At 33.7% G+C, this 17387-nt stretch overlaps 1 protein-coding gene across 11 annotated transcripts in view; it reads right to left on the bottom strand.

Moving 5' to 3' along the window:
- SLIT2 (slit guidance ligand 2) overlaps nt 1-17387 on the bottom strand; it is a 264849-nt gene that overhangs the window by 28668 nt on the left and 218794 nt on the right. For 7 of the 11 annotated variants that reach the window (XM_065060633.1, XM_065060628.1, XM_065060636.1 and 4 more), the window contains 5 exons: nt 15516-15679; nt 10420-10544; nt 10190-10287; nt 8647-8786; nt 4585-4611 (listed from right to left, as the gene is read on the bottom strand). In XM_065060633.1, coding sequence (XP_064916705.1) covers nt 4585-4611; nt 8647-8786; nt 10190-10287; nt 10420-10544; nt 15516-15679 — 554 coding nt within the window. The remainder of the gene's footprint in view (nt 1-4584; nt 4612-8646; nt 8787-10189; nt 10288-10419; nt 10545-15515; nt 15680-17387) is intronic. The other 4 variants (XM_065060630.1, XM_065060632.1, XM_065060637.1 and 1 more) reach the window with 1 other exon arrangement.

Here is a 17387-nt window from a genome sequence, read left to right as displayed (position 1 = left end):
ATATTTTTTATATTATGGTCAGACTTTCATATGAGCACCCTGTAGAAAAGTGCACGGACTGAAAAAGAAAAGAAACAGTGATTCAAAAACCCACTTGTCTTTAAAAGACAGGACTTTTTGTGCTGTGACAGTATGAAAGGAATGAAAGTTTCCCATTGCATTTGCAAGTTGTATGCACTGTGAAATAAGTCAGAGTCATATTACTGGAGTGAGTTTCCAGCTAAACAGTCCAGTAGCAACTAGCCTAGGGAAGGAAACAGGAATCAAGGAAAGGACATGGTAAACATGGTGGTCCATGCAGTGAAAAACAAATGTTAAAAACCCTATGAACAAAAGAGTCAGCTTTAGGTGAAGTACAAACTTTCATTATAAAGAAAGGATTGGTAAAAAGAAAAACAAGAAAAAATTCAAGATGGAATCCAAACTATGTACACTTCCAATTGAAAATATAAATACCAGAACAAAACAATATCACCAAAATCTTCAAGGTCTTCATGTGTACTGTTAACAGATTTATATTCTGAATGGAGTGTTCCCATAACCAAAATATAACTGTTCACAGAAAAACTAATAGAGAAGGTAAGTAAAAATATGTGACATGGAATCTAAACCACTGAAGAATAGTTTCCTGGTAAAGCAACATCTCTTCTGTGGTACTGAATAACCAGTGTGTTATTCAGAATTTAACTGAGACAAGGTGAAAGGGATAAAGTAATTTTGCTGAAATGAAAAGATAGGGATGAAAGTGAAATACTCATTGAGGGAAATAGCAGATTTACTGAGTTAGGCTACTCGGCTTTACTGAAGGGAAATGTTAGAGAGTTCCCTGATTTGGGAAGCATAATATAATGTTTTAAAAACGACACTTGAAAATAATGAAAAAAGATTGTGAACCAAATGTCTCAATTCAAGGAAGCCTGACACCAATGTGTGTGTACATTGTTTTAGACATCTAATAATATTGTAACTGAGGCTTCTGTAGGAGCTTGGCTAAGTAATTATGTTTTTCAAAGACGGGAACATTTCTCTATGTAGGAAAATCAGCAACAGACTAGTTTGTTTAAAAATAAGCAGTGGATAAAGTGTCAAAAATCCTGTGAAAAGCTTCCAAAATTTAATCAGAACCAGCAATAACTCTTTTCATAAGTCAACTTGCTTAACTAATCTGGGGAGGCTGGCTCCTGGTATGGAGTCTCACTGTAACCAGCGGAACTCTGTGTGGTCGGTACAGTCCAAACAAACACCCTCCAAGGTCAAGACTGGAATATTTACTGCGGTTTTGCAGCTAGATCTAGAGGATGATGCAGACTTAAGCAGCCAGACAACACTATTAAATACAGATGATTAATTGTGTGCAATCCTTGATTAACCAACCAAAGTTATATGTTTGCTAGATTTACAGGTTATTTTGTGTTTCTTCTGTGTATGCTAATTCACTCTTATGTCTTGGTGAGATTATACATCACAGAAAAACTTAACTCTGGATTTTCCAATATATAAAGATGTAGGACCACAAATAATGAAGAACAATGCAATGAGGTGAAAAAGGATTTACATCATTGTTATTTTGAATAATTGGGCAATAAATTCAAAATACAGTCAAATATAGCCATGTCAGCCACTATATTTCTGAATGAAGAGGAGAGCTCTAACAGAAATAGACAAGGGCTTCTGAATATAATAGCGCATTGCTAATTACAAGCAAGCTAACTGAAGAAACAAGCTTAAAATCACTAGTGTATCTGAGTATGATATTAGAACAAAATCTAGAGACAGAACATAAAAGAAATAATTCTCTGTCTTCTTTATCAAAACCACATTTTTGTAGAGGACTTATTTGCTGTTCCAAAGCTAAAATAACAAATGCATATTACAGACTTAATGATAATCGCAAGAATAGCAAATTAAACAAAGTTCACAGTCAAAGTAGGATGCAGTTTATAACCACAAATCTGAACTTTTTTTTTTTTTAATTTGATTTTAAAGTAAAATTCTAGATCCAATTCATTGCTGGACTGTTCGTGTCTTTCACCATTGCTTAACTCTGTTCATCCGTGCACAATGCTTGTGGATCTCAGTGTAAGATGCAATTTATTCAGTTTAACATTTCTCGTGTTTTTACATATGGTGTCTGGCAACAACAAAGAAATATTAACTTTAAGGCCGGTAAGCTTTCACACAATTAAGGAAAACAAAATGATGGATCATAGATCAGAATCATTAATGGCAATAACTAAACTAGTAGCAGGTAGCTCAGTTTGCCAAGGATATAATGTATATTCCTCTTCTATGCAAATGCAATAAAATGACTTCAATACTTGAGCTTTAAATATAGAATAGTAATTTGAAGTATATTAAGCTAGATGAAACAGAAAATTTTGCGAGTGATGAAAAGCAAGAGTAGCAAAGGTATCTCTTTATTCTAAGCTGTAACACTTGTGTGTAATTCTTACAAGAATGAGGATTATGATCCTGATTCAATAAAATAGTTAAACTTTTTATCAAGCTTGATATGTCATGATTTGCATTTGATTACTTACATGCTTAAATTTTAGGCAGGTACTTATTTGATTACCAAGTGAAGTGAAAGTATAGTAGCACCTCAACTCCTTTATTGTAGTAGCAAGAAGGCCATGGAATGAAGTTTTGCAAAATACAAAATATATATATATATGTGTCTAGGGCTTATCAAAACTGAGATGATTACTTAAAATCATCCTTTTATTTCCTACTACTAAAATCCTCCAAGTATCTTGTAGATCACTAATAACTTTCAGGTTCAGCTGGCAAGTTAATACAAATATTTATCACATACTCATCTCCTGATTTTGATGCTGAACTCAGTTCACATCCCCTGGGTGTTTGATAATTTGTTTGTGAGAAATCTGTTCTTGATATAATTAGTAATTTAAATATGTTACAGTTCACACTTGTGTAATACATTTACTGTGACTACAGTTCTGTTTAGGATTCATTGTTTTTCTACCTTTAATAACATTTACAGACATTTAAACTATCAGCAAGACTAATTATACACAGGTAGCAGCTGCTTGAACTTGAAATGGAGAATTGAGTCTCTTCATAGTAGCATCTTCCCTTTATATTCCATTTGAAATGCTATTTTTCATGGACATAGAATTTAATTTTTTTTGTTTCCAGAAGTAAATCCTAAAATTCTGTAATTTATGCTACTGGAAATCAGTGACAAAGCAAAATTTTCCCCAGGAATTACAGATGTTGAAGTAGTTAGTGTAATCTGCTTCCTTTAAAAAAAAATTAAAAACAAGAGTAACAAAGAACTCAACTTTTTTATTTATTTATACTGAGCTTGCACTTTTTCTAGTTTTTTCTAAGGACAAGCACTCTTTTCATAAAATCAACCAATTTCACCCTGGGATAGTAACAGAACAATATAGAAACCAAAACCAAAAACCAAGCAAGCAACAAAAAAACCACAAACAAAAACAATCACACAAAAAACCCCAACTTAGGAAGTGGAAAGACAAACAGGACACTATAACTGTTGTCCACATTACTAATAATAAAATGCAAATATGAGAGCATGTCTAAATGGAACACAGCTTTAAGCATGGAACATCTGTGGATGGAATCACTTTCTGGAAACATCTCATTTTTTTCATCAGTTACAGAGGAAATTTAGGCTCAGAGTTTAAGTTTCAAGAACTATTCATCAGATGTCTAAATTTATCAACATAGGTGGTATAATTGCAGCCTTGTTCAACATGCTGTTTCATGGATAATGAAAATATTTTTATTACTAGTGAAATATTGCTTTATAGACTGCATGATATATTAATCAAATTAAATTAAAGGCAAATACAGTACTACATTTACTTTTAAAACTAAATATGCAACTTCATAAATATATCATAATGATTATGTTAGCTTCCAGATTGTGTAGGTGATCAGATTGTACAGAAGATGTTTTACGTCTGCTAGTGAGATAGGTGTTAGGCAGAAACTCAAAAGAAAAAAAAATCAGGAATACCCAAAGTAAGTGTCATAAATTCCTACACTATTACCTTTCTTGTACCATAGCCTCAGCTTACTGTAGTAGTTTCAGTTTCTATAGATATTTGCAGAAAAAAAAGGCCATAGAAATTATAAGCAGGAAGATTGTAATTTTAAACTCCAGCATATTTTCTAGTACTAAAATCTAACAAAGAAATTAAAGAAAAACAGTGCTATAAACCAGAGAATACATTAGAACAGAACCAAGGTATGTCTTGAAGGTGATGAGAATAAATATTTCAGAAGATCACCAGGTAAACTTTTTTGTTAGTCCTGTCAGTGGCTGCATAAAATTTTAATATATCTGAAAAAAAGACAGTGAAGGTAGTATTAAAGTACTCCTGGACAGCGATCTGCATGTTCAACCACATTCTTCTGACATGTATTCACAGCAAGGGCCAAGTGCCTACTTTGAGGATTTGCAGTGAGCTTTCTAAATTATATCTACATATGATATATTCGATCATTTGTAAGAACTCAAATCCATGCACCTTTAAGGAAAGGAAAGTGAGAAACGAAAGTATGTGAAAATAGGCTTTAAAGACAACTGACCTTTTTCCACTTCATTCAGATTAGCAGCTTGCAGTGACAAAGACAGAAGAGACAAGAGACTTTTTACATTGTAATACAACAGCATAGCACATTAAGCTAATGCACAACTACAGCAGCAGAGAGGTTGATATAACAAAATGAAGCAAGCTTCAGAGTCTCACCTACAGCAGAGCAAAACAAACAGGAAAGGTAAGAAGTCCATGCCAGTGGTGGCATAAGAAAGGTTTTACTTCTGGATCAGTTAGATCTGTGATCTAATGACTGATGGTAATGAGCAAGAGAAATGATCATCTGTAATCTGCAGAGTGTACATAAAATGACCTGAAGTGTAGTAGACTGAGATTAAAATAAAGGAGATGATAATGTTAAGAGAATAGCAAAGTTAAAGAGTGCAGGACATAGTGAGGTATTTTAAATGTTTTATATCTCAAGGTTTCATCAGACACTCTGAGTGTCTGCTGATTCCATTGGCTTATACTGTTGTCTCAGAGTTAGTCTGTGATCTGAAGAAAGCTCATGGTATAGTGCAAATACCATTCTTGTCTTTCCACCTGTAGCTGTGAAGGTAATGTAAAATTTAACTGAGGCAGAGAAAAATGTATTCCTGATTCTTAAGCAAAAAAAAAAGGCTTTCTTAGTTGTTTCTTTTAATTCAACACTGTACTTGAGAAGTGTTTTCACACTTCCAAAATTTTCAAGGGATTGTTAGGAAAGTCAAAAAGTAACTGGTTTTGCACTGTAACATTCTTTACAAGACTTTTCACAGCTTTTGCATGTATTTTAATTTGAGAAGTTAACAAGCCCTCCACATGAAAATAAAACTTTAAAGAAGAATGATGTACTTTTCATACAACCAGGTTTCAGCTGATTTCTTCCTTATACTCTGCTACTGAAATCTAAAGCATATTTGCAGATAATCATTCACCCAGAAAAATATTCTGGGCTTGTGCACTTCTGCATGCAATATATATATGCTGTGACATCTTGAACACAAGAGAATTTGAAGTATTGCCCACAGAATTAAAAGAAAACAGGACAAGCCTATGGTGGTATTTTCCTGCTATGTATACTGTCCTAGTCTCCAGCAACTTAACAGCTCATGGATGTTCTGAAGTAGAGATTAAGTATCTTTGAATTTAAAAATATTTTTACCTACTAAATATATAGCCTGTTTTCCTAGTAAGTTTGCCCAGCTAGCACATTAAATTATCTAATGAAAAATACCTTTCATAAAAACCAAAACAAAACACATTAGCAATATGCAGATTTGATTTTAACCTGTTAGAACAGATACCAAAATCCAGATGTTTACAAAGTTCCTCATGAAAAGCATTGTATCCATACTGGACGGGGATCCTGTTACTTATCTTTCAAATTAGGCTATAAGCCAGAGAAATAATAAAAAATTCCTATAAATACTTTGGTACCTCACAGACACTTGAGGCAACTGTAAGACTACTTTATATCTGAACACTACCATTTCTAGATCCTGATGTGTCCAGACTACTGCCAGTCTAATTCTTAATTATTATGCAAGCTCAAGGATGATGGATGTGAAGACCCCTCAACTAGCTCAATGTTTTATATTTTCTCTTTACAATTAATCTCAAAAATTACTTTGGATCTCACATGTTGTGTCCTATCCTCAGATGCTTTGCAAGATAAGTAGTATATTGTAGAATTCTGTACTGTACCCTATGGAATGAAAAACCCAAACTTTTGTTACAATTTTGGTCCAATTTATCAATAAAATAAGTTGAGGCTCTGCTGTTTTATGTTTAAAACCCATGTGTCTTTGGTTTTGGTAAGGTGTTGGAAAAAATCCAATGAGATAGTGTAAATGCTCAACTTTTTTGAAAAACAGAACAACTAAACTTAGTGATTACAAGTAGATTGCTTTTCGTTATTTTAGAGCTGATGAGAAGGTTCTCACCTACTCACATGACTTAGTGACTTCAGTAGCAATTATGATTAGGCATTGCATTGGTAAAAGCAAATCCCTTTTTCTGAAATACAGTTAGCAAAGAAAAACTCTTGCCATGTAAACTGATAGCATTGTCCTTTGAGAATTTCCCACAATTATGAATCAAATTAAAAAATACACTTTCTTGTGTTTTGAGTGAAGCAAGACAACTGCAATAGACAAAAATGTTAACAACGTTTATGTGCTCCTTTTTGCTCTACCCATATATATATGTATAGAGAAATACTAAAATTGCTGTTTAAATTGTAAATGTAAAATGCAAATTTCAGTTACCGTACTATAGAAATGCAATACTTAATCAAAGTTTTAGGCTATCACATATAATACAAGCCTTTGTATCTGCTCCATGGATATTCAATACAAAACGGTCTCTCCCATGGCATACTGTGAATACAGCAAGCTGTTGATTCAAGCAAGTTAAATGCATCTAGAGTAATGTCAAAAATGAAGAAACAAATGACACAAAAACACCTGCAAAGCTGCAGAGAAGGAATGCACGTGCACATGAATTGCCCACTATCTAATAGATACATGAAGCCTCTTAGCATGAAGCCACTGAAGAGGAATACTGCACTGATGTGACCTTGGTTTGCTTTCTTCCAGCCTACACAGTAGAACATCTGATCACATTATTAAGGATATGGCAATCGATCCCAGGGCAGCTGAAGCTTGACCGACATAGAGCTGAAATACAGTTACAGGAGAAACAGCAAACACGTGTCTCTACTTACTGATGCTGTTACCTATTATTTGTTTCTAAGGCTTGAATTGTCAATTGCTCTTAGGTATTAAGGTATCAGTACTTGGGAAAATAGTATTTTGTCTAAGCAGAAGATTGTTCTTCCAGATATGGACCATCCACTTATTATTAAATACCTTATTCTGGCTACTTATACTTTTAACCTGTATTGCTGTAGATATTATAGTTTATGCTATATGGGGAAATTTCTCCCAAACATTTACCCAGCATACGTACAGGATAAATACATCTATGAGATTATGAAGCTGTATTTCCTATATACACGTGTTTCGTCATCTTCACTCACTGGGGGTTTCCAAGATTTAAATATTTACTTTAGACTTGAATACCATAAAACATTTGAGCAATCCAACAGGTTGTAGAACTAATGATGGACATAGCTTGCATTAAAAGGAATTAGCTATGTTTTCTAAAATTAAATTAATTCAGGAGTTCACTTCTCCTCCCAGTTTTCCAGACCTCAAACTTAGTGCTCCCTCAGGATAGTGAAAACCTCATTGGACAGAGGCAATAGGATTGATTAAAGATATAGGATGACTGAGTTGAGTTAATTATGGTGGATTTTACGTTTATTTTTTACCCATTTCAAATAATAGTTTCATGAATTTAAGCTCTTTATTCTCCTAGTGGTCAACTAGCTGACAGAAAATAGATCAATCTAGTCATAAAAACTACGAATCAGATAAATGTAAAGAATAGATCCTACTTCTTATTCTCCAGTGTTGCTGTTCTAACTATCTTCCATTCCTACAGAGATAGTGACAGCAAACAAAGACTCTCTGTCTCAAAGAGAGGGGAATGCTTTGGCCTGGCTGCCAATGGAGAGAAACAAATAATTAGAAACTCTCTAATGATATTTTTTTTTCATACTAGAACAGAAAGCATCACACTCCAAATTAATGTTTCTAACAGAGGGTAGGACAGCATTCAAGGATGCCAAATTCAGTTCCCTTCTGGCACAGACAGATTCTTTTCTGCCCAGTAAGTAACATGAGGCATACAGGATAAAAGCAGAATATTTTTCAGATTTCTGCAGCTACAGAGGTTCTTCATTGGGGTGTCTGGGTAGGTAAACAGTAAGGAGAGACACATTTTGAATGATCTTTTAAATATCAAATGCTGTAATTTCAAAACTAAGAAAGGAACTAATGAGTGGGTATTAAATCTACAACACAACAAGCCATACAGGAGAGAAATATAGGGAGAAACTTGGTTTTAAGTCAATTGTAGAGTAACTACTAATTCACCTTCAAACTGAAGAATATTACTGTTCTGCTAGGAATTCTTTAATTACTTGTACTTTCCCTTATACTCCTACCTGTATATTCAGGTGGACAAAGGCAAGTATAATTATTAATTCCATCCACACAAGTAGAATTATTCTCACAGTCATTGTCTTCACAGTCATCAACATTTACTTCACAATTTTCACCTTCAAATCCATCTGCACAAGTGCACCTGTAATACAGAAAATAAAACTAACCACACTGACATTTTAGCTGGGGAGACCAGACAAGAAGTTCTGCAATTAACAGGTACAATAACTCATAGTCATTATCTCATAAAGGAACATGGTTGCTATAATGTAAGCCACCATATAATAAATGTTTATTTTTCATATTTTAAATTACAGAGAAAAGGCTTCTAAATTTGTGCTTTAATCTTTAGGTTAAGGAGCTTCTTAAATTAAATCACTGAAAATGGTTTTTGAAAAGCGTACTAACTTCATCTTGTAAGATCAGATTATATTTCTTATGGAAAGTGACTTATTTTTTTTTTTAAACAGTTAAACACATGTAAAAGACTGTGGAACCAGTATTCCGCTATCATTCAGTTAAATAAACCAATATAAAGTTCTGTTTAAGATTCCATGCATAATACATGCATCAATATATAAAAACAAAGCTTGTATAAACTCTTCAAGGCAGTAATTTTTTTTTTTTTTGCTTTTACATATGTCTATACAAACCAAATACATTAAATTAGATTGTAAATGTAAAAGATCACTCAAATTTGACTACACATACATTTTCATGTAACAGGCACTATCCATAATTTCTGCAGCTTTGATTATAAGATCACATTGATTTTCAAAATATGTAGTGTTTAAACAAATAAATGAAAAAGGTCAAATTTTGAGACATGGCTATGTCACTTTAAATTCTAGAGGCGTAATAGTAAGCTGTATATGCTTAATTTGTGATAGAAAATGATTTAATCTTTGGGTAGAATTTGGAGTAAAAATAAGAATAATGTCATAATGAATTGCAGGATAGCGAACTGCATCTTTTTGAAGTGTCATTTCTAACAAGCTTGAGGTGTTGATTATTAAATGACTAATAATTTCACATAAGAATGCTAAAGAACTTTATTTCATAATTCATGAAGTACATCTGGCATAATTGTACTGTGTGATTAAATAACTCAAGATTAAAAATGTTCACAGCATGTTTATCTGCTGGCATAGTGAGTTTCAAATTAATCATTAATTTTCTGTTTCACTGGGATTTGCATTTTATCATTTACATGCTGTTTGTTGAAGTAATACACACGACAACAGATGAATTGTGAGATTTTTTCAGCAGGGATCTAGCTAGCTATTAATTAGCATAATGGAGTCAATACTATGTTGTCTTGACCTGATATGCCTGAACTAATCACAATCATTCGTTATTGTTTTTAACAGATTCAAAGCTTTAGGTTTCCAAGGATGGCAACATGTTCTGAAAACTTCAGGAGCAGTGGTACATGGGGTGCATATACCAGCAAACACAAAGAACCCAAAGATTAACATCAAAATTATTTCAGTATATAAAACTCAGTAGTTTTCCATCCTCTTATTACAACTTAAAATAACCTACCAGAAACCATCTTTTTCTCCTTCTTTCAAATGACAAGTTCCACCATGGTGACATGGGTTACTAATGCAAGCATGAATGGGAATATCGCAGTCTTGACCCTATCAGGGAACAACAATTATAATTTAAGAAGAAAACACAGACACTAGTGGAAGGGAGCCAAATAAAACTTCAAGGTTGTTAAGGAGAAGCTTACATTGCAGTAAGCTTTTTCCTCTTCATGCAGTACCTACCTTGAAACCATATGGGCAAGTACATCTATAGAAGTCAACTGGATCATTGTTGCAGGTTCCATCATTTTTACATGGATTTGACAAACAGGGGTTACACTTAGCAAGAATATTAATATCCACAGGCCCTTAAAAATACAAATTTGATAGTCAGAAACAAACAACTATATATCTCACAGGACATATCTGCCACATTGCTTTAAATTTTAAAATGAAATTTATATTTTAGACTTCGTGGTGATTCTGAGTGGAATGCTGGACTACTCTTAGTTCTTTTGACATAACCAAGTATATTTGGGGTTGGGTTTTTGTTTTAATTATAATCTTTAAAAAAAAAGCTGGTCCCAAAGTAACTCCCACTTCCCCATTCTCTGAAATCTGTACAGTTCTGATCCATGATTATGACCTTCTATTTGTATTGAAAAAATGAAGAATACAATTTCAGCTTTTGTCTCGTTAGGGGGTAAAACCTACCTATGAGAAAAAGGGTTATCACCGTTTGCAATCTCACCCTTGATGGTGTTACTGAGAATACTGTTTTAAATGTATTTTTCTCTTAATTTATTTATTATCTGTAGGATCACAGAGGTGACAAAATGAATCAGTAAAATTACCTGTAAATTGGTTGAACAAAGATTATAAGGACAGAATTCAGAAATGAATGTTCATAAAACCTTAAATTTCAGAAGCCAGACTTAGAGCTTTAGCCTACAAAAATCTTATCCCTATTATATACCTATTTTTTAGACATTTATTTTTCTGTTGTTTTACAATTTCAGTACAGCCTTTTCATGGTGAATTTTCAAGTTAGAAACAATTTATTCTTTTCTTTTCCAAATCCCCGAAGAAATCACTTGCTATTTGTTAAAAGTTAGGAATCACCTGGGTATAAATAATGATTCATTTTCATACACCTTGTGATATTAAAAAAACTGTTTAGTGTAAGAGAAAAAAGGGGTTTCTTGGCCAAATGCCTATTAAGAGAATAAACATGCATTCTCTACTATCTCCAGCTCTACTGCTTGATGACATTAATGCCTCCAGCTTGATTTCAGATTTCAACTATGAAAAAAATCTTTAGTTATCCACAGGTGATTTGTACATTTTAAGGAATAACCAGTGATTTCTCCTAACTAGACACAAAAAAACAAACTCCTGAGACCTACTGGTATTAATAGAACTACCTGATTACTTCAGAACAAGTTGTACCCAGAGTGAGTCAGACTATAAAGTTTTCCAAGCTAACAAGGCACTTTTACTAGACATATGTGGGGTTTTTTTTGTTTGTTTGGTGGGTTTTTTTAACTTTCTTAATGCATTTTTATTTGCAAAATTAATCTCAAATATGTCATTCTAAAGGAGCTGGCACTGGAAGGCAGCCATGTGATTATAAGGATTCAGTAGGGGATATTGGACAGGGGGAGGTTAACATTTATCTTATTTTTTTTTTTAATTTGCATTTACTGGTATTCTTCTGTGTCACAGTTTGCAAGCAAATCCAGAGAGATAAAAACAGAAATATGTAATAAGATGCTTATTGTCAAAACTACAATCTATCTATCTGGATCATTGTCTTCATTACCTTATTTTGAAAGAGAAATCTATGCCTATCTCTGTTAGACTAGCAAAGGGCATAGATAGAAGAGCTGAAACAAACACCATGGAATTAACATCTAGAAAGTCCTGCCTCTGTACTCTAGATTATTGCTGATTATTTGTAGAGTACATTAATAAGTTATGTGAAAAACATAATTAAAACCAAACAAACAAACAAACAAAACCAAAACAACATGCTGTAGCCTGGAAACCTATGCTTCCTTGCCTCAACTGTTTATAATGAACATCATATCCTCTTTTCTACTTCTTATGCAATAAAATGCTAATTATTTGGCATGAATTAAAAAACATTCAGCAACTAAGGTTATTTTCCTAAATAGATTAGCAATCTAAATTTCACTTCTGAAATAGAGCCAGAAAATGGGAACCCAAGTCTCAACAAGATAGTAAACAACATTGTATCTGATTTTGTACTGTGTTTATTTCAAACTATTGTATATGTAGTATAAAAATTAACATTTTGATTTATCATTCTTGAGTTGTAAGATCAAAAAATGGAAATGTTTCAAATATTTTTACTGAAGTCTAACAAAAAGGAAGTTCTGGAACCTATTTTCATTTGCATTATATCATTCCTTTCCTCTTTCTACCTATGTGTGTTCAAAGTCTTGTATATGAAAAAGAATTAGGTTCATAAACTATTGTTTAGTTTTTCATATTGTAGACATATATATTCTTGAATAAGGCCTAACTTGAAAAACATCCCTAAAATCAAAGAAAAAATAAGCAGTGTGCTTTTGCAAACAGTGAAAAACTAACCACATTTTACTGACAAGCATAAGCATGCGTGTGTAGCTATCTAATGTTTTTGAAGAAAAAATATGACACAAACCCTCTCAAAATCAGCTTCTAGAGAAACCTGTTGTAAGAAAAACTTTAAGCTCTGACTCAGGAACTCCTATTCTCTTGCATATGGCCTCAAAGTCAGTCTTTACACTGAGTCATTAATACTAAAGCTGCTAATTAAAGCACTGATTTTAGTACAATGCAGTGGAAACCATCACTTCAGTTAGGCAATATTCTGACCTCAAACCCAGACTTTCAAAATAACAAAACTATTCATACAATGTGTTAAATGATATCTCATGAAGAGTCAGCTGTAAATCCATCAAAGGGGAAAACAAACAGTAAGCATGCATGTCAAAGGAAAGAAGTCCGCTCAAGGTACACAAGAGGAAGGTCAGAAGGTCCATTCTTAATCAGATCACCCATTTTGGATCTGCTTATAACCTTACCTGGTGTCAGAAAACCACAAGGCCCTGGAATCTCTAGAAGCAGGGCATGGATGTTAAAGGGGCAAAAGATTGAGAATTTGTTAGAGGACACATAAAAGAGAAAAAAACCACCCATAAACCTAGAGAAACAACTGAAAGAAGAAAATACTAAGGGATGAGTCCTGGAGTAAAAGAATTCATAGAATTAGAGTGATTTTATGGAGCTTTACAACTAAGATATGACTTAATTTTAAAATGCCCATTTTCACTGGGAACTATTCATTATGTAAGTCAAATTCACTTTCAATTGAATCCAGAGAAACTGATAAGAGGGAATTACACACTATGCTTTTCCTCTAAATATATACACAATAGCAGACCATCAACAGATACATCCAACAAGTCCTCTGACTCATAGCTTAAAATTTTGTTTCTAATAGGAATATAGCATCTTCCTAATTTCTATTCAGCAGTTCAATTTTAAGCAAAAGATAAAATTACTTATCTTTGAGTAACAGACACATAATGTCTTACAGGGCCATCATGTCATTGAAAAGCTGCTGATTTGCAATCTGTAATTATGAGCATCTTCATAGGACAGTAGCAGGAAAATTATTTTCTCTCAAAGGTATCCATAATACCAGATCTCCACTCTTGGAAGTGAAACAAATACAGTTCTTACCCTGCATAATAATATAAAGGATATTTTCTGATGGGCAAGAGGGAGTAAGAGATACTTTCTGGACTGTCTGACAGAAACATAACAATGACTGTAGGCAGGGGTGACACAGTTTTTAAAACTGACAGAGCTGGAAAACAACCAACAAATCCTTCACGTCCCTGCAAATATTCTTTCACTTATATCCCTACAACAGTGTGTAATAAGAGCATATCTGCAACTATGTTCGGTGTATGCTTGTAGAGAAAATGATTGGCCAGCAAATATCCTATCTGAAATCAGACTGAGGGATTTTGCAACAGATGAGTGTCACCTGCAACAAACACTGGCATAACCTCAAAGACGTACTGTTGAAAAACTGCAAGAAGGATTTGGAGGGAGAGACATCACACACAACAAAATGGATTCCTGTGGTTTTTGTTTACAAAAAAAGTTTTTTGATAGGACGCCTAAGGAGAGTAGACTAAATAGAATGAGCATGCAGTAAAGGACAACTCCAGATGAGACAAACTCCAAAAAAGTCCCATCACTTTTTTAAGGAAGAAATTACAAAGGAATTATGGTCACCTTTGAAGAGATATTAACAGACTGGTAAGTCAAGAGAGCTTGAAGATTACCTGGACTGTGAGAATAGGTTATTTCTATAAGATTTAAGATGACATGTTTTTGATGCCTCAGAAATAACTATAAACTTAGCAATAGCTTACAGGTATAAGCACACGTAATTGTCTGTTTTGTTTTGGTTTTCCTAATTGGAGATTTCAATGGTTTTAAATCAGAACAATGAAAAATGAAGCTACAGCCTTTTCTGTGTTTTCAAAACATTTAAGAAAGGAGAAATGGATGGAAGAGAGGAAGATTAAACAGTAAAATACACTAAGTTCTCTCACATATGAGTAAAAAAGGTACTTTTCTAACCAAAAAATAGCAAGGTTCAGAAAAAGAACCTAAGAATAATAGACAATAATATAAATTGTGCTATAAAAGCCAGCAACATTGGTACCAACATGGAGATAAATGATCTTGGTCCAAACCCTGAGAAACCTCTACATATAACAACATTTTAGAACGAGACCTCTACAGAGGTAATCACATCCCTTTATCTACCTTTTTTTTTTTTAATGTTTTCTCCTGAAATCTCAGAGAGAACATTCTGAACATACTGATTCAGTTACATACCACTGAGATAATGTAGACTGCAAGGATTTACAGTTTTTACTGTAAACAATCTGAAGGGAAAGAACATTCTTTGGCTAAGGGAAGTGTAGATGTTTAAATTGTAGTTCATGACTGAGACTGTACCAAGTACCCTATGTATATCCATGTACCAAGAAATGCTTTACTGCAAATCCAAAGACTTTTGTTTTCCATCAACTCTGTGAAAAGAAATAGGCATTGAAGTCTTTAAAACAAATACAGTCCCTGAATGGAATCAAAGGCTACATCTCTCAGTTCAAGGAGGAATGATGACAAGGCTGAGTGAAGATGCTATAATAAATGTATTTAGAGCGTACATAGCTCTCATTTCACATCTCAACAATTTGTAAAAATTCAAACCTGATACTTCGAAGAGAAAAACAGAACAGTACCTTGGCAAGTAAATTTTTTAGAAGGAGTTGTGAGAAGAAGTTTATCTGCCATTTCTCCAGGACCAGCACAACGTGCAATACCAGGTTCTTTGTATTCTGATTTGACCCAGTCAGATAGCCACTGCATGTTACAATCACAATAAAGAGGATTTGCTCCAATAGCCCTATGGAAAACAGACAAACAAAAAGCGAATAAAGTTTTAAAGGGGTGCTTTTAAAAACAGAACCCAGAAAACAGGTTGGCAAAAAAACCCCTTCAAACCACAAACCTGCCCCCTCTCCACCAAATTGACCCTAAAAGCATGAAGTGTCTGGATTTGGGTTCTAAATCAAGAAATTACAGTTTTAGCAATAAATTTGATCCAGAAATTTAGCTATTCTTAGCTGTGTTATGTGTGAAGTTTGGAAAGCTAATACTAACTACCTCTCTTTCAGTGTTGGTATCTAATGGCTAAGATCAGCTGCATCAGCAGAATGAAACTGCTACTGGGAAATTAAGTTAGCAAGAATAAAGTATTTCTTCCGAAGCAGCCAAGGCAACCCCACAGAGTTCCACCCTGATATTTTTCCTTTTCAGTTTATGGCTCCCAGGCTGGTACAAACCATCTGTTTCTAAGCTTCCAAATTTGATTTAATCATTTCCTCTTTCGAGCTCTCTCAGTGAACTCACAGCTATGTACAGAATTCTGTAAGAGGTCTCTGCTGCATGAGTAAATAAAACTACATTATCCTAGCTTTGTGGTAGTTACATAAGAATTGCCCTAATACGAAAGCAAATAAATTTCTTTACATAAATCTGTTGGGGTTTTTTTAATTAAAAAGCAATTTAGCTAGAGATTCTCAGACTTAATTTCTGTAAAGGCTTTTAAAGTGTCTATTTACTCTGCTAGAAACTATAAATACTCTAAAAACTCTGAGAACAATGATATGTTATGTAGTTAATTTAGAGGATAAAAGCATCGTGCTATTCTGTAAAGATGTACTCATATTCCTTTTAAGAAATATAATAACCACAGAACTTTCAACAGATAAACTTGACATGTGCACACTGTCAAATGGCAGTATTAGAACATCCTCCTTTCTACAGATTTTTCTGTACTTTTTCCCAGATTGTTCCACAACTTTTGATCAGTGAATCTTCTAGAAATACAAGAAAACCTTTGGCAAGCAAAGGTGGTAGAAACTACCACTGCTGGAACACTCTTTTCTGCCACACGGAGCAGGAAACGCTCTCTTAACTATTGCTACATACTTCCAGCTCAACACATGAAATGATTTACACCTGTTCAGTCAGGCTTAAGTCAGAGCAGTAACCAAACTCAGACTTAGTGATAGGGAACTTCTCATGCAAGGAGAAATACGTAGTATTTATTCACTCCATATTTGCAGGAGTGAATGTCAGCCTGAACTAACACAATTGCCTTTCTGAAATCAGAATATTAGCAAGGATAAGTGGTACCTGTTAAGGAAAAATAAATAACAGCAACAATAATCAAATCCATGTAAATTTTACTGATATTTGATGCTGATAAAGTAGTTTAATAGTAGTACTTCAATGAGTTATCAATGGCTTGAAGCTTAATTAGTATCATCAAATCTCTGACAAATAGCAAATTAAACATAAATGTCCACTACTGAAGCAGAAGCAGATAATTACATTCTAAACAACGGCAGCTGTTCAGAAACATAAAACCCAGATATATCTAAAGGAACTAGTCAACTTACTCCTCAATTGCAAGCGAAGATTTAATAACTATCCATAAACACAACACGGTTTACTAGTCCTAATCTAGGTTCCCACTGAAAATTAAAAATGGGAAAAATATTGCCTCAAATGGTTTTCTGAAATCAGATGTCATGTATTTCATGTAA

This window comes from Columba livia, chromosome 4 (assembly GCF_036013475.1).
Source record: "Columba livia isolate bColLiv1 breed racing homer chromosome 4, bColLiv1.pat.W.v2, whole genome shotgun sequence".
NCBI lineage: Eukaryota > Metazoa > Chordata > Aves > Columbiformes > Columbidae > Columba > Columba livia.
This window is presented reverse-complemented; position numbering and strand designations above follow the sequence as displayed.